We start from the raw sequence: 23,933 nt of genomic DNA, 5'->3' as shown, positions 1-23,933 counted from the left end.
TAACACAGTAACAAAGCAGATAACTAAAAAACTTGGGGAAGGAGGGATAGAGACAAGAGGGGGGGTGGGGGAGGGTGAGAACAGATACATAAGGATAAGATATATACATGGATTTGGGGAGCAGATGGTATGTACACTGGTTATATATGGAATTGTATAAGTGCAGATTAAAACAGACACATTATTTTAAAGTAAGGGTTGAATGAAGTGTTTGAGGTTCTTAGAGGGAAAGGGGGTTAAGTATATATTATTATTTACTTGAAATGCACCAACAAAACATGCCAATGCCATGGCTGTTTCATGAACCATATCCTATGTAACAAGTGATAATATCTATATAAAAGTCAGATCTCATAATTAGATCCCAATTTTCTACTGGTCTCAGATGTTTAAAAAAAACAAAAACACACACTGAACAGAATCATCCACCTCTCTACATAAGCCTAATGTCAAAACAGAAACAAGAAAATATTTATTTATTTATTATTTATTTATTTAAAGTCTCTTCTATACCGATGTCCGTTCGCACATCGCATCGGTTCACAATAAACAAGAACTTTTAGGCGGAGCCCTTACATAAAACAGAAAAACAGAAAAATATACAGTTAACTATAGGGTGTAGCCCTTACATATCACCAGAGAAAAACAAAAACCAGGGGAAGGGTCAATGGTAGGGGGAGGGTCAAGGGTAGAGAAAGCAATAACAATGATTTAAAAACTATAAGTTATAAAAGATAACTAAAAACATAACTTCAAAAAGGTACAATGTACAAAATGAGGGACATAACGTATTCCGTATTCAAACCGCTTTCATAGTCGTAGATCGCAAATATACAAAACAAATGATATTAAGTAATGGGGGGTGTTATGGGGTAGGCTTGCTGAAAGAGCCAGGTTTTCAGTTTTTTTTTTAAAATGGGTGTGTATGTCTCCAGGCGAATATCATGCGGTAAGGAGTTCCAAATGGTTGGGCCGGCTAGAGAGAAAGCTCTGCTTATGGTGGAGGAGAGTTTGAATGATTTGATGGATTGGGCACGTAGTGTTCCTTGTAGAGCTGGGCGTGTAGGTCTATTGGAAGTACGAAGATGGAGTGGGGGGTTAATCCAATTGAGGTTGGAGTTTAGCAAACTTTTGTGGATGATGGAGAGTGCTTTATAAAGAATTCGTGAGTGTATTGGGAGCCAGTGTAGTTCGATAAGTATGGGAGTGATATGGTCCCTTTTTTTGGAATTTGACAGTATGCGAGCGGCGGCATTTTGTAATAGTTGTAACGGCTTGGTGTGTGAGGCGGGGATGCCAAGGAGGAGTGCGTTACAGTAGTCTATTTTGGATAGAATAATAGACTGGAGTACTGTACGGAAATCCGTGAAATGCAGCAGAGGTTTGAGTTTTTTTTATTGTTTGCAGCTTAAAATAACATTCCTTTATGATGGAGTTAATAAATGGTTTGAAAGTGAGACGATTATCAATAAGTACACCTAAATTGCGAACATGGGCAGGGAAAGTGGAGGATGAGTATGTAAGTGGAATGTCAGGAAGCGATTGTTTGTTGGAAATTATTAAAAGTTCAGTCTTGTTAGGATTTACAGCTAGGTGCATGTCATTAAGGAGTTGGTTGATGGAGGAAAGGCAGGATTCCCAGTTTCGTAGAGCAGTTTGGAGGGAGTCGGAGAAGGGGAAAATGAGTTGCACATCGTCAGCATAAATGAAATGCTTGATGTGCAGGTTAGAGAGCAGGGTGGTAAGGGGAAGCATGTATATATTGAAAAGGGTAGAGGAGAGGGAAGAACCTTGAGGGACACCCTGGGGCAGACTGATAGGGTCAGATTCATTATTATCCACTAGGACAGTAAAAAAGCGATTTTGGAGGTATGATTGTATCCAGGCGAGGGCATTGCCAGCGATCCCAATACTCCTGAGGATGTTGAGAAGGACATCGTGGTTGACAGTATCGAACGCAGCAGAGATGTCAAGCATGGCAATTAGATAAGAGGAACCTGAGTCAGAACCTCTTATGAGTGTATCTTGAAGGGAGAGCAGTAAGGTTTCAGTACTAAGATGCTTCCTGAAACCATGTTGTGTGGATGGGAGGATATTGTTTTGTTCAAGGTGATCAGAGAGGCGAGAGTTGACTAGTTTTTCAAGGATTTTAGCTAGGAAGGGGAGGTTGGAGACAGGTCTGTAGTTAGACAAGGAGGAGGGGTCAAGATTGGGTTTTTTGAGTAGTGGTTTTACTACTGCTTGTTTTAGGAAATTTGGGACTGTGCCATGCTCTAGAGAGCAGTTGAGAATATTCGATAGGGGTTTTGCAATCACCTTGGGTATAGAAAGCAGGAGTTTAGACGGAATGGTTTCAGAGGGATGCGATGAGGGTTTCATTTTTTTTAGGATGTTCTCTACTTCTAGGGAGGAGAAAGAGTCAAACGAGGAGAGGGAGACAGAGGAGCTAAGATTAGGAAGGCTAATATTGACGTTATTGTGGGAGAATTGTGTCGTGATGGCAGCGACCTTATTTTTAAAGAATTGTGCTAATTCGTTGCATCGATTTTTTGAGGCATTTGCAGGTTGCTGTGTGTGGGAGGGAGAGGTAAGGTCAGCTACCATAGAGAACAGGGCCTTGGGGTTGTATTGCAAACCATGTATTTTTTTGGAGTAGTATTCACGTTTGGTGTGAAGGATGGAAATTCTATATTCATGCATGCGTTGGTAGTATATTGTTTTATTAGAGGTGGATTGTTGTTTGCGCCAGGACCTTTCCGTTGCTCTGAGTTGCGTTTTAAGATTTCTGAGGAAAGGAGAGTACCAGGGTTTTCTATTTCTATGGTTCGGGTTGACAGTTTTCGTTATTTGAGGGCAATGTTCGTTGGCAATGCTAAGAGTGAGGTTGACCCAGGTGGAGAAGGCGCTATCTGGGGAAGAGAGGTCAATTTGATTTTCTATGTCAGCGCATGCTTGTGTGATGGTATCAATAGTGCAGGATTTGCGACATTTAAAAGATATGGGCTGTTGTGGCAAGGTAGAACTTTGAAGAAGAATGAGTTTAGTCTGAATCATGGAATGATCTGACCAAGGTACTGCAAAGCAAGAGGGGGGATTGCTAATGTTGATGGGGGAGTTAATAAAAATCAGATCAAGAGTGTGGCCAGCTTTGTGTGTGGGAGAGTTCACAATTTGTTGGAAACCCATAGCTTCGAGGGATGAAAGGAAAGCTTCGCAGGCCGGGGATTGTGGGGAGGAATCCACGTGTAAGTTAAAATCTCCTAATAGAATTGTGGGTATGTCGTGGGATAGAGAGTTTGCAAAGAATTCAATAAGTGGGGATGAGTCTTTCTCTAGAAGCCCTGGAGGGGTATAAATGAGACAGAGTTGAAGTGATTTTGATTTGAAGAAGCCAATTTCGTACTGATTTGGAATGTCACATTTTTGTGACAAGAGATGTAGGTCCTTTTTTACAGCTAGGAGGATGCCGCCTCCTCTCTTCTTTTTCCTAGGGATTGAGAACACATCGTAGGTAGCTAAGGAAAGTTGGTTGATGAGGGGAGTGTCATGTTGCTTGAACCAGGTTTCAGTAACAGCGCATATTTCTGGTTTAGAATCAGTGAGAATGTCATGTAGGAGATGCGTTTTCTTTTGTAGTGATTGTGTGTTGAAAAGGATAATGGAGATGAGTGAGAGACTGATGGCTTGAGTGCGTGTGAGGGTGGTAATTGGGATAAGCCGTCTTTTGTTGTGTATAAATATATAGTGCCATCTATAAATATTTAGTGTATAAATATATAGTGCCATCTATAAATATTTAGTGTATTAAAGACAAATTATACTTAGGGCTTCAGTTGCATAAATAACAGAGCCTGAGCACTCCATTACATTAAAAAATTCAGAAGAATCCAACTGACCACACCATAGCAAATTATCAGGCCATCAGAATAAACTAGAGACAATCAATACACAGAAGCATTACATGGCCTAGAAATAGCACTACACCATACTAACAAACTATGATTCAAATACAGTTTCAGAAGTGTGGCAAATTAACAGAGGATCAGTTGGTACCATTGATCAGGGATTAATTGAAAGCACAATATGCATTTTGGTGTTAGAACTATGGCAAGCAATGCAGTCAACAAAAGCATAAGCATGATACACAGCCATGAGAAGCAGTTAAGGAAGAAAATAGTTATATGTGATTTCATTTTTCACCTCTTCTATTCTATATCTGTCTTTTGTTTGGTCCTCCTTCCATCTGTCCTCCCGCTGGAGTTGGTAAATTGTAGTGCTATTGATCACCGATGCGGTTTGAGAAAAATGAAAAATAGAAAGAGATGGAGCCTTGACAAATCCAAGCAGAGAGGAAGGCTCTTTATTTGGTAAGACTAAAGTGACTTACCTGAAGAATTAAAGCATAATATGCCTAGAAGGCATACTGAACTAAAATTAAAAAAAAAACCAAAACAAAAAAAACCTACCTGCTGCCACTAGGTGTAAGATTAAAAGCATATTACCTGATTATTAAAGCCAACACAAAGCTTGGAAAATCTGATTGGATGAGGACAATCCGCTTTCAGATATACATGGAACTGAACAGGATCATCAACATGAAAACTTGGAGAGAGAAACTTTGCTTTGCATTGCACTGGAAATGAACACAAAATACCTCAATTATATATCAGTACACAGAGTACTCCGTACAAACACACACAAATGCATATTATTGCTTTAGCAAGCTTGGTTTTCTGTCAATTCTTTCGTCCTTTGCCGAATACTACAAGGGACAGCAAAGTTGCTTACTTGTAACAGATGTTCTCCGAGAACACAGGATATAAGTCCTCACAAGTGGTTGATATTCCAGTGGAGCCCAGTCCAGAGACTTTTGGCATTCTCAACTGAATATAAGCAGCCCGACCCATGTCACTGCAATGAGTGGGACCCCCTCAGTTTATTTATAACTAATTTAGAGAACCTGGAGAAACAACTCCAGTGGGAGGCAGGTGGGTTTTGTGAGCCCTTGCTTCCTGTTGTCCTTAGTGTAACATGCTGCTGACCATAAGGTGTTCCACCCCAGTCGGCATTCTGTACCTCACAGTCCTGAGCCCAGCACTGTGTCCTGTAATCTGTTAGGGCCTCCTAGCATGGCGCCCTGAGGTCTCCTCCTCTGCTGCATCGTACTGTACTGAGCAAGGGCCCATAGCAATTCACCAGCTTTCTATAGTGCCAGTGCCCAGGATTTCCTGTGGCGGATTGATGACATTAGCATTGCTCTAACATAAAAGGAAGCTCACTCCTCTGGGTAGGTACCTGAACAAGTTTCTGATTCTTCATTCCCCTGCATCTGGCTGTTTGAGTCAGACGACTGATTGAGACCCAGCCTGGTTCCTGTTCGTCTCCTGCTTCTGAAAGGACTTGCCTGCCTACGTCTCTGCCTCATGATTCTGTGCCATGCCTTAGTCTGTCTGTCAGCTGTTCCAAGCCCATGGCCCAGGTAAGCGATTTTGCTTTCTCCAAGGACAAGCAGAATGCTAAGTCCTTACAAGTGGAGAACCCCCTAGCTACAAAATAAGATAACCAAAAGTAGAAAACATTGCCAGCGGGCAAAACTTTGGGAGGGGAGGCAACAGTCAATTTCTTTACTATTTCTTTTTTTCTTGTGGGGGAAGGGGAATGATGGGCAGCCTGAGGAGCTGGAGGGGGGAGGGGGGTGATGGAGTTAAGTTCTATACCACAAAAAAATAAAAAAGAGGAAGACAGACTATTGGAGAACTTACTTACCTGATAATTTAGGTTTTCCTTAGTGTAGACAGATGGACTCATGACCAGTGGGTTTATGCTCCCCTGCCAGCAGATGGAGACAGAGCAAGCTGACATCACAGTATATACAGCCCTCCAGTAACCCCAGCCTGCCAGTATTGTTTTCAAAAGCAACTGAGAACAGACTAGCAAAAAGCTTGATTATAAACATGATTAAAAATAGATAAACAGAACTGTACCCAACCAACCATAAACACTGAACTCACATAATATTCTAGGTACTCCAAGAAAGGGTCTGGATGAAAACTTACCAGTAATCCCTTAGGACCCAGAGCTTCACAGGACTACTGACATTCATCCGGCAGCCGAGGGCAGGAAGCTGAGTCCATCTGTTTACACTAAGGAAAAAAAATGATCAGGTAAGCAATTTCTCCATTTCCTAGCGTGTAGACAGACGAACTCAGGACCAGTGGGATGTACCAAAGCTACTCCCCAACAGGGTGGGAGGCTGCCCGCGGTCCAGACAATACCGCACGAGCAAAGGCTGCATTCTCTCGGGCCTGCACATCCAGATGATAAAACCTGGAAAAAGTGGGTAAGGAGGACCACATCGGAGCTCAGCAGATATCCACGGGAGACAACAGACGAACCTCCACCCATGACACTGCCTGAGCCTTAGTGGAATGAGCCCCACCCTGAGAAGGCAACGGCTTTCCAGCATCCACATACGTGGCCGTAACCACCTCCTTAATCCAACGAATTATGGTAGCCCGCAAAGACTGAGCACCCTGCTTACTCCAGCCATGGAGAACAAACAGGCGATCTGTCGTTCGAAAAGACTCAGACCTCCAGATACCACATAGCAAGACCCTTAACATCCAAGGAGCACAAAAAGTGAAACTCCGCCGCATTCCTGACCTTATCCAGGAATGGCAAGGAGTTGGACTGATTCAAATGAAAGTCCGAGATTACCATGGGCAAGAAGGATAGAACAGTATGCAGCTGTAACGTCCCCGGAGTCACCCGAAGGAACGGCTCCCGGTAAGACAATGCCTGCAGCTCAGAAAACCGATCTACAGAACATATAGCCACCAGGAACACAGTCTTTAGTCAACAACCTTAAGGAAAGGCTACACAGTGGTCAGAACCTAGGGCCTACCAAAAAGTCCAGCACCAAATTAAGACTCCACAATGAAACCAGTAACCTCAAGGGAGGCCTAAGGTGCTTCACTCCTTTCAAAAAAACAGCCTACATCAGGATGAGATGACAAGGAAATACCATTCACCAGGCATCTGAAACAGGCAAGAGCTGCAACCTGCACCTTCAAGGAAATAGAGGCCAAGCCTTTATTCAATCCATCCTGCAAAAAATCCAGAATGAGAGGGTTCTTAACTCAAATGAGAAAGAACACCCCACTCCTCACACCAGGCCTCAAAAACTCTTCAAACTTGCACTTAAGCCAAGGAAGTGGAGAACCTGCGAGCACGGAGTAAAGTGACAATGACCGCAGAGGAATAACCACACTTCAACAGGCGAGCCCTCTCAAGGGCCAAACTGTAAGACAGAACAGAGGAGGCTGTCAGAGTGAGTTTACTTGCCTGCTCTTGGCCACGAGGGCAATTGTGATTTTCCTGTAAAGATTGCGCCAGGAAGGAGACAGAGCCTGATGTCAGGGGGGAGGCGCCGGAAGACCGCATAAAGAACGCACCCCTGCAGCTTTGTTCGGCTTGGTTGAATTAAGTTTTAGAATTATTTTGGTTTCTTTTCTCTTTTTCTTAGTTATATCTCACACCAGAATTGGGTTTTTTTTTTTTTTTTTTTTTTTTTTTAAGTGGCACAGAGTTCAGGGATAATATAGAGAAGAAATTATGCCACCAAAAAGGAAAGGGAAGGTTAGGATGTTTCCCTCAACACCCACTACTTCTTCTCTGACCCAACTGGAAATAAATAGATTCCTGACACAGCTGGAAAGTCAGGATGCTAAGGAATCTGTTGGAGCCACACAAGTTGGAGAATTGTGTAATTCCCAAGATGAAGCGTCTCTGAGCCCAGATAGCCGACCTCCACCAGCCCAACGAAGTGTGGAGAATGGGGAGGCTCAGATGCCAACCATAGATATGAGAGTGGCGTCAGAGCTAGGGGGCCCAGGATCCCAAATAGAAGATCAGTGTCAGGAATTAACGAGGCCTGGGAAGGTTATACTGGAAACAATATGGGAAGCAGTAGCTGGTTTAAGTTCAGCTATGACTAGATTAGAAAGAAAGATTGATGCTATATCTGTAGATTTTCAAATGAAATTAGCAGGTGTTCAAACTCCAAGTAATTTGATGTCCCAAAAAGTAAAAGAAAATGAGAAAAATATACATTCCTTGCAAAAAGTTAATGTATGTGTTATAAAGAATCAAATGGCTAGTTCACATAGGTTGGAGGCTTTAGAAAATCATAGGAGACACTTAAATATCAGGCTGACAAATTTTCCACAAGTTCTGGTAGAACTTCCATATATTTCCTTAAAAAGATACTTCAGAGAAATATTATCATATGAAGAAGATGAAATTCCTTCCATAAATACCTGTTACTTTTTATAAAAAAAAAAACCCTTCAGTTCCAACAAATCTTACAGATTTTCTGGAGGACTAAAGTAGTTCTATTAATAACCTAGAAGTTATTAATAGAACTACTTTAGTAGTATCCTTTATTATAGCTCAGGATATTAATAAGGTAATGAAACATTATTTTCAGAAGTTTCCTATGACTTTTCATGGACAATTGGTTAAAATCTATCCCGATTTAGCTTTGGTTACAAGAATGAAGCGCAGAGAATTTTTGGTATTGAGATTGCAGATAACCTCATTAGGTTTTACGTTTCTTCTGCGCTATCCTTGTAAGTGTGAGCTAAAAAAAAGGAGAACACTATGTTTTTGTCAGATAGAGCAATTGCAGCAGTTTCTGGCTGCACAGCAACCTACTGCCTCCTCTCCATTATCTAGTAATGAAATTCCAGTTATAATAGAAGAACCATCTACCAGTGTAATTCCTATTAATGAGTAGGCTAAGGTGGGCAGGTATGTAGAGAAACCAGTGTGAGATCTGTGTTAAGCGTTTTTCTTGGGAGTGATTTCATAAATAGTAATCTCCATTTATTTACTAAATTACTTAAATCAGCTTTACTTTTATCCTAAGTTTGATGATTTAAATCTCTGTTATTATAGTTTAATACAATATAGAATTGTTCTTGAAGATAGAAATGTTTATTAACATTGTATAAATTGTGTTTTGTTATCTTTTAAGGGGAGATTCCACGATGTGATAATACCTTTATTCACTTAAATGTATATGTGAATGAAAATTAATAAATAAAGGGAAAAAAAAAGACAGAAAAGACAGAACAGAGTCGGATCCTCATGAAGAACCGGTCCCTGCTGAAGTAGATCCATGTGCGGAGGAAGACGAATGGGGACCTCCACCATGAGTCATCGCAAATTCACATATCATGGATGCCTGGGCCAGTCCGGCACCACCAGGATTACTAGCCCCTGTGGCCTTCGATCTTGTAAATTATCCTGCCTGGCAAGGGCCACGAAGGAAAGGCATAAAGCAATCTGTCTTCTGGCCAGACCTGTACAAGAGCATCTATTCCCAGGGATCACAATCTCTCCTGTGACTGTAGAAGCAAGGAACCTTCGCATTTCAAGAAGTTGCCAGCAGGTTTAGGAATGGAAGGCCCCAGCGATCCATAATCAGCTGAAACGCCTTGGCTAACACCACCCACTCTCCTGGGTCCAGACTTTCCCTACTGAAAGGCCAAGTCCACTGAAAGGTTGTCCCTCTGTAAGGACGAAAATGCCTGGAACCCCAGAAACAACCCCTAATACCAAATGAGGCACCGGAGACTTGCCACACTTACTGGCCAGTTTCTCCAACTCGCTCTCAAACAAGAGAGAGCCATGAAAGGGCATATTGGTAAGACTGGCTTTGGAAGCTGTGTCAGCTGACCAATTTCGCAACCAGAGTTGACGCCTGACTGCTATCACTGAAGCCACTCCTCTGGCCAAGGTCCGGACCAAATCACAGCCTGCGTCTACTAAAAAGGTGGCAGCAGGCTCCATAACTGCTCTGGAATTCCCTCCAGACTCATCAACCTCCTGAGAGATAAGCAGACAAGATCTCGCCACTAGGGTACAACAGGAGACAATCTGTAAATTCACCGCCACTGCCTCAAAAGCTTGCTTAAGAACAGCCTCAATCCTTCTATCATGTACATTCTTCAAGCCGCTCCTCCCTTGACAGGGATAGTCATCTGCTTAGACATGGCACATACCAGAGCATCCGCTTTGGGAAACCGCAAATGCCTGAACACCTTTAAATTTGCCTCTGGGGCATCCCATTACAGATCAATTCCTGGATGGCATCCATCACCGGGAAAAAACAAGAGGCTTTATGTAAGTAAATCAAAATGGGATTCTTCCTCGGCTCTAACATAGCATCTGAACCAGGAACATCCAGCTGTTTCAAAGTCTGGGAAATCATCTCAATGAAAGAACCACAACATGGTTTGATATGGTTTCAGCCCTAGAGGAACTTTCCCTTCTTCCAGGGAATCTGGATCAACATTATCAGTGCCATCTGGATTCCTGTTGGGAACACACGCAAGGAGCTGCGGCGAGCCCCAGTGCTTAAGCATAGGACTGGAAGAGGGAGGAGCCATCGTCTGAGGGTCCGACCGGACAGAAAAGGGGGAAGCGGAGGATTGTGTTTGAAGAAAGGTTTGTAAGCCTTGAAAAAAATTCCACCCAAGAAAAAGCAGCCGGGTCTAGACCAAACCCAGAAGGAATTGGAGCAGGTCCCACAGAACTGCCCTTGCCAGCAGAGGAGCCAGTCAAAGGAGAGCCAAGATATGGCACCCCTCCCCCCCAAGTCAAGGCCATGACCAACTCATCATCAGAATGGAAAGAGCCAGGCTTAGCAAAATCCAAGGAATACAACCTCTCCCTGAGTGTATGAACAGCATTGACCCAGGTTAGAAGCCAGGTCAGGCTGAGAAGCCCAAATATGACAGGCAACACAAATAGGAAGATGCTTAGGCTTCTTGCTTACTGATGCCATCACTGCAGGAAACATGCATCGGAACAGCTCACGCTCAAAAATGAAACACTCCCAAAAAAATAAGCGCCTAGAAGAAAACGTAGCAAGGTGCATGCATAACCTATGCGCCAAGTTAAGCACATAAAAGTTTGTGCATGTAAAAAGCACCAAAAAACTGAGCGCACAACACGTGTGCAGACCCGACACACTGCACACACCGACGGCCTATAGATTACAGCAGAACTCGCACAAGAGCACACAAAAACGGATGCCGTGGCCTAACATGCGGCGTACAAGAAAAAAGCCTAAGTGCAGGGCCTAGTCCACTTGGGGCTGCTCAACCTGTCAGGTAGCCCAGTTCCCAAACGGAAGCGGGAACGAACATCGGCACGGCGCGCCGAGCATGGAGACCAAAGAAAGTCCTGAAACCCCCTTTGTCTGATTCAGGTAAAACTTTTTTTTTTTTAAACTTTACCTGAGCTTAGCACTTACTGGCTGAGTATAGAGATGGTCTCCGGCTGCGGGAAGAGGGCATATGTCATCACTGCTGCACTCAACCTCCTGCACCCACTGCCTTTCAGCTGAACTAGCAGCTAAATCCACACCGGGAAACCCAGCTACCGGTCCTAAGGCACACCTCTGAGGGATCATGGAATTTGCCTCAGATATTCTCAACTGGGGGAGGTACTTTTAGGATTCACTGCAGGAGTGCAGCTTTCTTTTCTTGAATTTAGAATTTCAAATTTCTCCCTTCAAAAATCAATCCCCTTAGGGAAATGTACATCCACCATCTGCTGGAGACAGAGAACTTGCAGTATTACATTTCACCTTTTGCAGATTGGGACGAAAGGCTCCTTCCTTTTTTGGCACAACATAGTAAATAGAGTACTTCCCATGACCGCGCTCCATAGCCACTACCAGTACTATGACACCAACAACTGAAGGCTACACAATGTGTCCCGAATCGCCGCTTCCTTGCCTCGGACACTGCAATGAGACACCATGAAAGCATTCGTGATGGGGCGAAAAAATTCTAAAGCATAGTCATCCTTTATTGCCTCTAGGACCCATTGGTTCAAGGTAATCCTGGTCCACTCTTCATAAAACTGTGATAGATAGCCTTCCACCTCCATCTCGAGAGAGTGGACCAGCCTGGCTTCATTGTGAAACCTTACCACCGCCAGACCCCTGGTCAGAGCCCTCTCAGGGAAGTCTACTGTCGCCTCGAAAGGACTTCTGCCTACCGGAACCCTAGTTTTGCCCTGAAGACAGTGCAGAACTCTTATTGGGACAAAAACCGCTGCAAATTGAATTCTGTGTACAATTTGGTCACCACATCTCAAAAAAGATATAGTTGCGATTGAGAAGGTACAGAGAAGGGCAACCAAAATGATAAAGGGGATGGAACAGCTCCTCTATGAGGAAAGGCTGAAGAGGTTAGGGCTGTTCAGCTTGGAGAAGAGATGGCTGAGGTGGGATATGATAGAGGTCATTAAGATCATGAGAGGTCTTGAACGAGTAGATGTGAATCGGTTATTTACACTTTCGAATAATAGAAGGACTAGGGGGCATTCCATGAAGTTAGCAAGTAGCACATTTAAGACTAATTGGAGAAAATTCTTTTTCACTCAATGCACAATAAAGCTCTGGAATTTGTTGCCAGAGGATGTGGTTAGCGCAGTTAGTGTAGCTGGGTTCAAAAAAGTTTTGGATAAGTTCTTGGAGAAGTCCATTAACTGGTATTACTTAGGGAATAGCCACTGCTATTAATTGCATCAGTAGCATGGGATCTTCTTAGTGTTTGGATAATTGCCAGGTTCTTGTGGCCTGCTTTGGCCTCTGTTGGAAACAGGATGCTGGGCTTGATGGACCCTTGGTCTGACCCAGCATGACAATTTCTTATGTTCTTAACTCCTGAAACCTAGAGTGAGGCGGAAAAGGCTTCCAGTCATCTTATCCTCTGGCCGCTTATTCCCTTTAGACTCCCCCCAAAACCTTCATCAATTGTTTCAGGTTTTCCCTGAACAACAATTTTCCTTTCTTTAAAAGGGAAGATTACAGAAACTAGGATGACATATCAGCTGACCAATTCTGCAACCACAGCAGACGTCACACTGAGATCACCAAAGCCATATTTCTGGCCAACGTGCAGCTCACGTCATAAAGCGTGTCAGCCTCATATGCAATCCTTGCCTCCACCTGAGCTGCCTGGCTATTAACACCAGTGTCTGCTGAAGACTTCTCCTGAGACTTCTGGACCCAGCATAAACAGGCCCTTTCAATCAGACTTTCACAGATCACTGTTCATAGACTCAGTGCCAAGACTTCAAACATCCTCTACCGATGAATCTCTAGCTTACAGTCCTGCACGTCCTTTAATGCTGCCAAACCTGCAACCAGAATGGTCAGCTTGTTAGTGACCGAAGCATGCACCTTCAGCAACACCCTCCTTAAGGGAATACAATTTTACTTTGGCTCTAGCCACCTTGGGGATCGCCTTTGGGAAGTCCCAGTCCTGGTTCACAAGCTTCTTGATCCTTTTAGGGAGAGGAAAACTTTTGGTGGGCCCGAGTCCAAACACCAGATTTACCCCTTCATTGTCAGGTTCCTCCTGGACCACCTTAATATCCAGTTCCTTCCAAACATGGGAAATAAGGGGCCTCAGACCCTCCTTACGGAACAGACAAACCACCTGCGGGTCATCTCCCTCCATTATCGGGACCTCTTCGGGATCCTACTGATCGACATCCACCGTGAGATCTGCTGGGTCATCCTCATACACCCCCGGACCAACCCCAAAGGGGCGTGGGATAAACACTGCGGATCCATAAAGTCAAGAGGCCGCCAATGAAGAGTGGGTGACTCGCCAGAATGATGGCTATTGACACAATACCCTTATTAAATAAACATACACATGCTTACTGTGACTCCTACATCGCTCTAAGCTTCAACAGCAAGAGGTAATGGAAAAAAGGATTTGCACTCATAAAGAGGGGAGTAGCTGGCTTGTTACGGCGGTTACTACCCCAAACCAAATATGCCTGATACTTCACTTTCAATGCATATACAGCATAGCTCTCTGCTTCAATGACAGGGGAGAAGAATAACTGATACTTCACACATCCAGCACAGCTCTCTGCTACAACGGCAAAGGAGAAGAAAAAGGGTTCGCACTCAAAACGCGGGGAGTAGCTGGCTTGTTACGGCGGTTACTACCCCAAACCAAATGTGCCTGATACTTCACTTTCCATGCATATCCAGCATGGTTCTCTGCTGCATCGGCATGGGAGAAAGACTGATACATCACGCATTTCCAGCATAGCTCTCTGCTTCAACGGCAGGGGGAAAAAAAAAAAAAAACAAAAACAAAAAACTGATGCTTCACGCATATCCTGCATAGCTTCAACGACAGGGGTGAAGAAAAAAAAAGGATTCGCAATCACAAAGCGAGGAGTAGCTGGCTTGTTACGGCGGTTACTACCCCAACCAAATGTGCCTGATACTTCACTTTCAAGGCATATCCAGCATGGCTCTCTGCTTCTACAGCAGGGGAGAAGAAAAAAAAAACCAACAAGAGCTGTACAACATAGTCTAGGTAAAACAAATAAGCATGGGTGTAGCTTGCTTATCGCAGCGGTTACTGCCCCTACTACCCCTAACTAATCAAGCTAGATATTTCACTTGCATGCAGCTCCATCACTGCTCTCTACATTAATGGTGGGGGTGGAAGGGGAATAGAACAAGGAGCTAAGAGTAACAGATAAGAATGAGAGAAAAAATGTGTGAGGCTTGCTGGGCAGACTGGATGGGCCATTCGGTCTTCTTCTGCCGTCATTTCTATGTTTCTATGTTTCTATGACCATCTTCCTGGTCATCCAGGTTCGAATCATCTGAGCCATCAGGCCTCTCAGGATGGTCCAGGCCCAGCTGGCGAAGGAGGTTCCCTGACCCTGGCCAACGAGCCCCCTCGGCCTCTTTGCAGTAGGATGAGATGGCTGACAGAAATGCCCTTTCACAGCCAGTGCTTTTCCTGGTTAAAAAGGCCTTATGCATAAGCAAGGCAAACTGAGGAAAACTCCACATCATTCCTCCCCCCCCCCCCAACAGGATCGCCAGAGACAACAATGGAGGGGGAGTCCCTGGGCTCCGAGGAGTCTGTCACCTTTCAAGCTGTAGCCCTTCTTCTGCATGACAGGCTGTTTAGGCTCCCAGTATTGATCCTGACAGGGCCTTGGGAACTTGTGGCTCTCCTACCAGCCTAGTTTTCCGCCCCCCCCCAAAAAAGGGTCCCTTCCCTCCAGAAACAAATCGCAGCATAGCACCGCTGCATCCAGCTGTTCCCAAGCCAGGCTGCCAGCCTGACAAACTTTCCTGCATTGGGAAACTGCTGTCGGCATCATGTTGTCTCCACATTGCCAGGACTGCTGCAGAGGAACATAAGCCACATAATCGCGGCGTGCGGGAGAGGAGGGGAACACTACCCAACGCAGCCTCCAGCTCCCTGAGCAGCCCAAAGTTTTCCCATGCTGGAAAATGCTGTTGGAACCATCTTGTCTCCATGCGGCTGGACCTGCTGCAGAGGAACAGAAGCCACATGATCGCGGTGCGCGGGAGAGGAGGGGGGAACAGGGCCCAATGTAGCCTCCGGCTCCCTGATCAAGCCGAATCCGCAAAGAGAGGAGCTGCACTGCTCCCTTCTCCCAGCCCAGGCCTGCCTGGATGATCAAACCAGAAACAGTAAGAATGGTTGCTGCTGAAAGAAAAGAGTAACTTTTTTCTCTTCTTTAAAGAAACAGCAGCCACAGCAAAGGAAGAATTTCAAGCAAAAAAAAGGAATACTTCCCTGCTGTTGGCAACACTTCTGGGAAGGAGCCTACAGGGGATAAAAGGGAACAGGACCCCTGGCTGTCAGACCCCTGGATTGCTGCGGGGCTAAAGCTGATCAGAAATTACCAACCCCCTGCTTGTCCAGCTCAACCTCACGAAGGAACCTAACACCTCAGGGAGTGTCTAACTTCTTCTTCTGTTCCTTCTTTCTTCACTGCAGGTTTGCACCTCTACCTTCTGCAGGAGACAGAGAAATACTGAGGGACTGCAGGTGGCACTCTGTTGTGTGGCAGTGCCTCAAAGCTTTTAGTTCTCTGCCTCCATCTACTGGTAGGGATGCAAAACCCACTTGCCTGGACTGATCTGGGGTATGAACAGGAACTTACCTAGTAAGACTAAGAGGGATGGAACCAACGAACCATGAGACCTGGCATAAAAGCAGTTTTAGGAAATTTTAGCTAAAGACAGACAGAGAAAAACCAAGACCATGGAGCTCTGTAGAAAAACGAAGAGTGAGGGTGCCCCATGCAACATGGGTTAGGCTGCACGTGCTCAGTCGAGTATGACAAAGCTTCTCGAAGCTTTTAGGTACCAACTCGGCACTGGGATCTACGGGATAACATCACACACTTATGAGGAATTAGCATCCTGTTTGTCCTTGGAGAAAAAAAATTTTCATTAAACATTAGCTTTTCAGATATTTGCCATTCAGCAACCTGATCATAAAAGACTATAGCTGTATTATGTGCAGAGCAACGAAAAGCCTCAGGTCACCCGGTGCCATTTTGCATAACATAGCAGGAGAGGCCGAAGAGAAGAGAGATTGCTCCTGCCTTGAACAACTGATATTCATCACCACACAGACAGGAATTTATTGGGGCACCAAATTGGGATGTGGGTTTAAGAGCTCCTTTAATACTCAGCTTGGTGAGGCGTGAGGGAGGAGACATCAGCAGGTACATCCATCAAATTATTAAACTACACTTGTTTGAGGTAGAACCAACATAGCAAGGGACCATACTATAAAAGACTGACTATGACATATAAGGTTCATAATAGAAAAGGAAGAAATCCTGAGCCAGTGAAATACAGAATGAAACATTGTCACAACGGTAAAACTGCCCCATGAAAATGCACATTGCTGGGGTAATTTTCAATAGTATTTACATGCAGAAACCCTGGTTTCTGAGCATAAATCCCCATTTCAAAATCAATTCGCTGGTATATGTGCATACTTTACATGTAAAAGTTGGTGCTGGGAAAGGATTTACACCCATACTTTTGATTTTCAAAAGTATGCATGTATTCTATACACACACAAAGTTACACTTGCTCTCAGGTGTAACTTTATGCATGCATGCACAATCATGAATTTTTTTTTTTTTTTAAACTTTATAGACATTTCTTAGCATACAAAGCAAATAAGAGAAGTTACAGCTTTAATCACCGCTAACAAAAATACAGTCAATACAAGGTATTATATGCAGATTAATGTACATAAATCTGCTTTGAAAATTCTGACTGATGTCTGCAGGTAAAATATACCCCCAGACTAGCCTATGCGGGTTCTATGAAAATTACCCTTCCTGCATCCAGCAGGGCCTTGTCTCTTTTAGACAACATGCACAGCAGGAAGACAACATGGTTTATGTGCAATCCCATGCACTGATGCGCATATCCACAGCAACCTAACAAATAAGCAACATAGCAGCTTTCCATGACAAATAATTTGTATTCACTCTATATGGAACATTCTTCTCCCATTTTGCTACACTGAGAGGAGATACTCTAAAATCTAAGTAAAAAACAAAACAAAACAAACCTAAACCACAAGGTTATTAATAATCAATCTTCTGCTAAGTAGACAAACTTCCAAAATACATTATTGAACTGCATTGTTAAGAAGGATTTTAAAAACTACCGAAAGGAACAAAATCCTGCACTTCTATTGTGAAGATGTTGCTGCCTGCCAAGGACACTCGATCAGCCCAGAGCTTCTGCGCAGTTTTCACCATTGAAGCATCGCAATCCGGTTCTGGGTCAGGACTTTCATTCTGCATGTATACAGAAAGAATGATGCAACAATGGCATTAGGGACTGCAAATGTTTTATTTTTTAAAATGCCTTTATGTATTCAAACATATTCAACTTACCATTAAAACTTTTATCAGGTTCTTTTCTATACGAGATTTCTGATCATCTTTTAGAGTAGATGCTAATAGCAGAATGAAGGATACCAAACTGATTCTTTATCCTCTTTCTATATTTGCTACATGAATGTTAAAACTAATCCTGACAAAACTCATAAATTAGGAATCACATGACAAAGCTCTTTGGCTGCAAGAATGATTTTTGGGACATAAAAAAAAAAAAAAAGTAGCAATAGAAGGTGAGAGTTTTGTATCAACAGCCCAAGACAGAAAAGATCTGAGTGGGAAGAAAGCCACATGGATGTTTTACAGCAGTAGCAGGGGGAAAACTGCATCATTGTCAGAAGGCAGAGCGCTCTCTTCTAGATTTTCAAAGAAGCCCTAACCCAAATAAATTTTTTTAAAATTAGTTTTACTGTTTTGAATGTTTGTCATGTTCTCATCGGTGGATGAATGACCTTATACCATTATGTTGCTCTGGTATTCTGCAGGACAAGCTCTATTTCCTCTGCCAAAGACCCACGGGCAGGATGGAAAGAAGCATATCAATGGGAGCATGAGGCACATTTTTAAAGCTAAAATCAAACCACGTGATAATCAAAGATACTTCCCTATGTTCTTAAGGACTCTTATTTAAGCAACTTAATTAAAAATTCCTTGCTATCTTAGAGGGAGAGCTCACAAGATTCAAGAAGAAAAGGAAAAAAAAAAATTCTGCATTTAAAATTTACTTCATGCTCCCACTGGCAGGCTATTTACATCCTGTTGGTGGAACAGTAATGGAGAAACAGGAGCTGGTCCAGCTGAGCAAGTTAGCAGGCTAAACTTATCAGGTTAGGTATAGGACAGTCAAATAACTGTCCTAGACTTATCACTAACTAAACTGGACAAGGCTAATTATAAGACAGCTGGATAAGTAGCTCCACACCGGAATGCTTCTGGCTAACTATTTAGCCGGATAAACAGCCAGCTAAGTGGAAGCCACTGGCTGTGCCTAAATATTGAAAAGACGCCATTTAGCTGGTTAAGTCTGAATCTGACCAGCTAAGTAGCGCTGAATTTTGACCTCCATATTTAGAAGTAGAGCATAAAAGGAAAATTGGTTTTTACCAGCTAATTTTCGTTCCTATAGTACCAAGGATCAGTCCAGGCTGCTGGGTTGTGTCTCTCTTCCAGCAGATGGAGTCAGAGAAAAAAAGCTGAAAGGCACCCCCCTCTTACTCTGGTGTGCCACCTGCGATCCTTCAGTATAATCCATACCATAGCAGAATGAAACATATCATAACCTCAACATAAGAACCAATGACTATATCAAACCACCTAATGAAAAAAACTGCATAACTTCTGGAACATGGAGGAGTACTTCCATATGCAACATGAATGCTGTCCACTTGAGAATTTTCCGTAGAATGAAAACGATACCGAACGGAGTCTCCAGATTCCATGGGCAGGTGTCTGGACTGATCCTTGGTACTACAGGAACGAAAATTAGCAGTTAAGAACCAAATTTCTTTTCCCTGTACGTACCAGGATCAGTCCAGACCACTGGGATGTACCCAAGCTGCCCTAGATGGGGTGGGGGACCTGGAGAGTCCCGCTCGAAGAACACTCTGCTCCGGATGGCAACTGTTTTGGCAGCAGACGTCTAAATGGTAATGCTTAGCAAAAGTGTGTAAAGATTTCCAAGTAGCCGCTCTGCAAATTTCCTGCGGCGAAACAAACGGACTCTCTGCCCAAGACACCACCTGAGAATGGATTGAATGCGCTTTCAAACCATCCGGTACTGCACGCCCAAGACATATATATGTTGAAGTTATGGCTTCCTTCAACCATCGGGCAATAGTGGCTTTAGTTGCCTTATGTCCTTTCTTAGGACCACTCCATAAGACAAACAGATCAGACAAACGAAAAGCATTAGTGACCTCCAGATAGCGAAGCAGAATCTGCCACACATCTAATCTTCGCAAGTCACGAGGCTGAGGCGAACTCCGATCCAAATCCATGAAGGCAGGCAACTCCAAGGTCTGATTCAAATGAAACTCCGACACGACTTTCGGTAGAAAGGAGGGCACCGTCCTAAGGGAAACCCCTGAATCCAAATCCTGAGAAAAGGCTCCCAACAGGACAACACTTGAAGCTCAGAAATGCGCCGTGCCAAAGTTTTAGCCACCAGCAAAATTGCCTTAAGTGTCAAGTCTTTCAAAGTGACCTGTTTCAAAGGCTCAATTGGAAGACCGCACAAGCCACGGAGAACCAGATTCAAACTCCAAGAAGGACACACTGGACGAGCCGGATGGTTCAAAAGTTTAGCACCTCTCGGGAAACACGTTACATCCGGATGAGCCGTCAAGGATGTCCCGTCACTCTTTCCCTGCAAACATCCCAGGGCCGCTACTTGAACCCTGAGAGAGCTGCACACCAAGCCTTTCTTCAGATCCTCTTGTACGAATGCCAGAATATGGACAACTGAGGATTGCCGTGGGGACACATTCAACCCTCTACACCAGGAATCGAAAACCTTCCAGACTCGAACATAGGTGAGCAAAGTAGATGTTTTTCGCGCCTGCAGGAGGGTGGAAATAACTTGATCCGTATAATCTTTCTTCCTCAACTGCTGCCTCTCATAACCCAAGCCGCTAGACAAAAGCGATCCACTTGATTGAAAAATACTGGACCTTGTCGAAAAAGATTCGGTAGATGACAGAGCCGAAGAGGACCGTCTACCGCTAAGTTGATCAGATCTGCAAACCAAGGTCGCAGTGGCCATTCCGGAGCCATGAGAATGACTGAGCCAGTGTGAGCCTCTATCCTTCACAAGACTTTGCCCACCAATGGCCAGGGAGGAAAGACGTACAGCAGAACGTCGTGAGGCCACGGCAGGACCGGAGCGTCGACACCTTCCGCCCCGTGTTCCCTCCTGTGACTGAAGAAGCGAGCCGCCTTCGCATTTCTTTGAGTTGCCATCAGGTCCAGGCAAGGAACACCCCACCGACGAGCCACGAGATGCATCGCCTCCTCGGAAAGTTCCCACTCTCCGGGATCTAGATGCTGGCGACTGAGAAAATCAGCCTGATAATTGTCGACCCCAGCTATGTGAGAAGCTGCTAGATGGACCAGATGGTGCTCAGCCCAGAGCATTAGCCGGTCAGCCTCCAATGCCACTGGACGACTTCTGTTCCCCCCCCCATCCCCCCGACTACTGATGTAAGCCACCGTTGTCGCATTGTCGGACAATACTCGCACTGATCGACGGCTCACCAGGGGGAGAAAACTGCGCAACGCCATACGTACTGCCCTGGTTTCCAAGTGATTTATGGACCATTTCACCTGCTGCTCTGTCCATTGGCCCTGTGCTGACCTCGATTGGCAAACCGCACCCCAGCCGAAGAGGCTGGCGTCTGTCATCACGATCACCCACTGGGGCTCCTCTAGATCCATCCTGCGTTGCACGTGGGCCGGAATCAACCACCAATGGAGAATGGACTTGGCAGGTTCCAAGAGCGGCAATCTTATCTGGAACTCTTCCGACTTCGGATCCCAATGAGAAATTAACGCCCTCTGCAAGGGTCTCATGAGCAAAGGGACCAACTCTAGAGTAGACACCATAGAACCAAGCACCTGCAAGTAATCCCAAACCCGGGGTAGCGGTAGAGATAACAGCTGCAGGATCTGCGCCGTTAACTTGTCAATTCGCTCCTCGTGAGAAAGACCTTGCCGACCGATGTGTCGAACCGAGCACCCAAGAAGTTCAGCACCTGGGACGGGACTAATTGGCTCTTGGCAAAATTGATTACCCAACCGAGAGATTGGAGCTGGTCCACTACAGACTGAACTGCTGCCCTGCAAAACTCCTCCAACTTTGCACAGATGAGCCAATCATCCAGATAGGGATGAACCAAGATCCCCTCCCGCCTGAGAGCTGCAGCTACTACCACCATTACTTTGGTGAAGACGCGGGGGAGCTGTCGCTAATCCGAATGGGAGCGCCTGAAACTGATAATGCTCGCCCAGAATCATGAACCTGAGAAACCGCCGATACTGTTTGCGGATCCCTATGTGAAGATACGCTTCTGTCAGGTCTAAAGAAGCCAAATATTTGCCGGAGTGGACGGCTGCAATGACTGCTTGGAGAGTTTCCATGCGAAAACGGGGTACCGAAAGCACTTTGTTCACCTTCTTCAGATCCAAGATCGGGCAGAAGGAGCCCTCCTTCTTGGGAACCACAAAATATATGGAGTATCTGCCGGTCCTGAACTCATCCGGCGGGACCGGGACAATGGCTCCCAGTGCTTTCAACCGGCCCAGGGTTTGAGTCACCACTATCCGTTTCGCGCGTGCACCGCAGGGCGACATCAAGAACAGGTCCCGCAATGGGTATGCAAAATCCAAAGCGTAGCCATGTTCGATGATGCTTAGAACCCACTGGTCCGACGTAATCTTGACCCACTCCTCGAAGAAGAGGAGTGGGCCAGGACACCTTCATTGGGAGGATTTGCCCCTGGAAGAACCCTGAGGACCTCCGTCGCAGAGAGGCCTGCGGCCGCAAAAGGAATGACACCAAGCCTGAGACCTCGTCGACAGCTGACATGAAGTGAAGACTGGAGCCCTGCCAAAACTTGCGCTGTCCCCGGAACAGAGGGCGCGCCAAACCAAAAGCCTTGGAGGTTCGAGGCTTGTCCTCTGGCAACTTGTACACCTTATTGTCCCCATAGGGATTCAATAAGGGCTTCCAGATCATTCCCGAACAAGAATTTCCCTTTAATAGGGAAGATTGCCTAGCTGGGCCCTGGAGGAAACATCGGCCAACCAGTTGCGGAGCCACAGAAGCCTTCTAGCCGAGACCGCTGAAGCCGTAGTGCGCGAGGACGCCCAAAGATCATACAAAGCATCCACGGTGTAAGTCACAGCCGCCTCCATGCGATCTGCCTGCTCTGCTTCCGCTGGGGGCAACTCCTGCATGGTGAGCAACCGTTGCACCCAGCAAAGAGTCGCCCTTTGCATGAGGCTACTGCAGACCGCCGCCTTAATGCATAACGCCGAGACCTCAAAAATCCTTTTAAGGACCTCCAGCTTCCTATCCTGAAGATCCTTAAGAGCGGCAGCCCCTGCAATTGGAATGGCCGTCCGCTTAGTGATGGCTGAAATGGCCGCGTGCACTTTTGGGACACTAAGGACGGCCAAGGACTCGTCTGGCAGTGGGTTCAGCTTCTCCATGGCTCGCCCCACCCAAAGGCTGGCCTCAGGAGCCTCCCATTCTCGGGTCACGAGTTCTAGTAACATAGGGTGAAAAGGAAAAGCTTTAGGAGGGGCCCAAAGCCCCGAGAGAATGGGGTCCCCCTTGGTAGCCTCCGAGCTTGGCTGCAGCACCTCAATACCGAGCTCCGTCAGAACATGAGGGTTTAAATGATCAAGCTCCTCCCTCCGAAATAATCTGAGGACCCTCAGGTCATCCTCCTCAATTGGCGTGGGCTCAACATCCCCGTCAATATCCACAAGGAGAGGCTCCAGCGAAGGGAGAACCAGTGGATGGTAGGCCGGGATCCCGGAGAGATCCACATCCGCACATCCCGTCCCTCCCCTGGAGGACTCTGATCCCCCAGAAAGCCTAGCCACCTTCGCAGGCAGAGGCTCTTCAGCCTGCCATTCAGCTTTGACCTCCAAAAATGCCTTGTGCATTAAAAGCATAAATTTAGGAAAAAAGGGAAGCTGTCCCTTAAGGCCCCACCCCCCGGGGGGGGGGGGGGGGTCAGAGATCGGAGGAGAGGCAGGCAGGCACTGGGAGCCGCTGTCTAACAAGGCTCAAATTCGACAGGGAGAGTGGAGGAGGGGTCTCCCCGCCCCCTGCATCCAGCCCTACACTGGAGCGTGGAGGAGGCAAAATGGCTGCCGTTCCCGCGCTAGATGGGGATGGGGCAGGCCGAGGCCGGCAGAGGCGCGAATTCCTCCCTGTGCCACGGTAGCATGCTGAAAACTACCCGCTGCTGCTCCCTGATGGTCCTTCCCCTCCCGGGACGCACTGTGTACAAAGGCTATTGCGGGAGAGCCGCACCACCAGCTCCCTGCATGCTGAACACGCCGAACCCCGCGGCATACCAGCGGAGAGGAAGCGAGCCCGAAAAATTGGC

At 45.6% G+C, this 23,933-nt stretch overlaps 1 protein-coding gene across 10 annotated transcripts in view; it reads right to left on the bottom strand.

Moving 5' to 3' along the window:
• Positions 1-23,933, bottom strand: part of TRAPPC11 (trafficking protein particle complex 11) — a 203,426-nt gene that overhangs the window by 100,646 nt on the left and 78,847 nt on the right. For all 10 annotated transcript variants that reach the window (XM_029583298.1, XM_029582652.1, XM_029582739.1 and 7 more), the window contains 3 exons: positions 17,812-17,873; positions 17,580-17,712; positions 4,503-4,633 (listed from right to left, as the gene is read on the bottom strand). In XM_029583298.1, the coding sequence (XP_029439158.1) occupies positions 4,503-4,633; positions 17,580-17,712; positions 17,812-17,873 (326 nt within the window). The remainder of the gene's footprint in view (positions 1-4,502; positions 4,634-17,579; positions 17,713-17,811; positions 17,874-23,933) is intronic.

The sequence above is a fragment of the Rhinatrema bivittatum genome, chromosome 1 (genome assembly GCF_901001135.1).
Source record: "Rhinatrema bivittatum chromosome 1, aRhiBiv1.1, whole genome shotgun sequence".
Taxonomy (NCBI): Eukaryota; Metazoa; Chordata; class Amphibia; order Gymnophiona; family Rhinatrematidae; genus Rhinatrema; species Rhinatrema bivittatum.
Note: the sequence above shows the minus strand (reverse complement) of the source record. Positions and strands in the feature narration are given on the sequence as shown.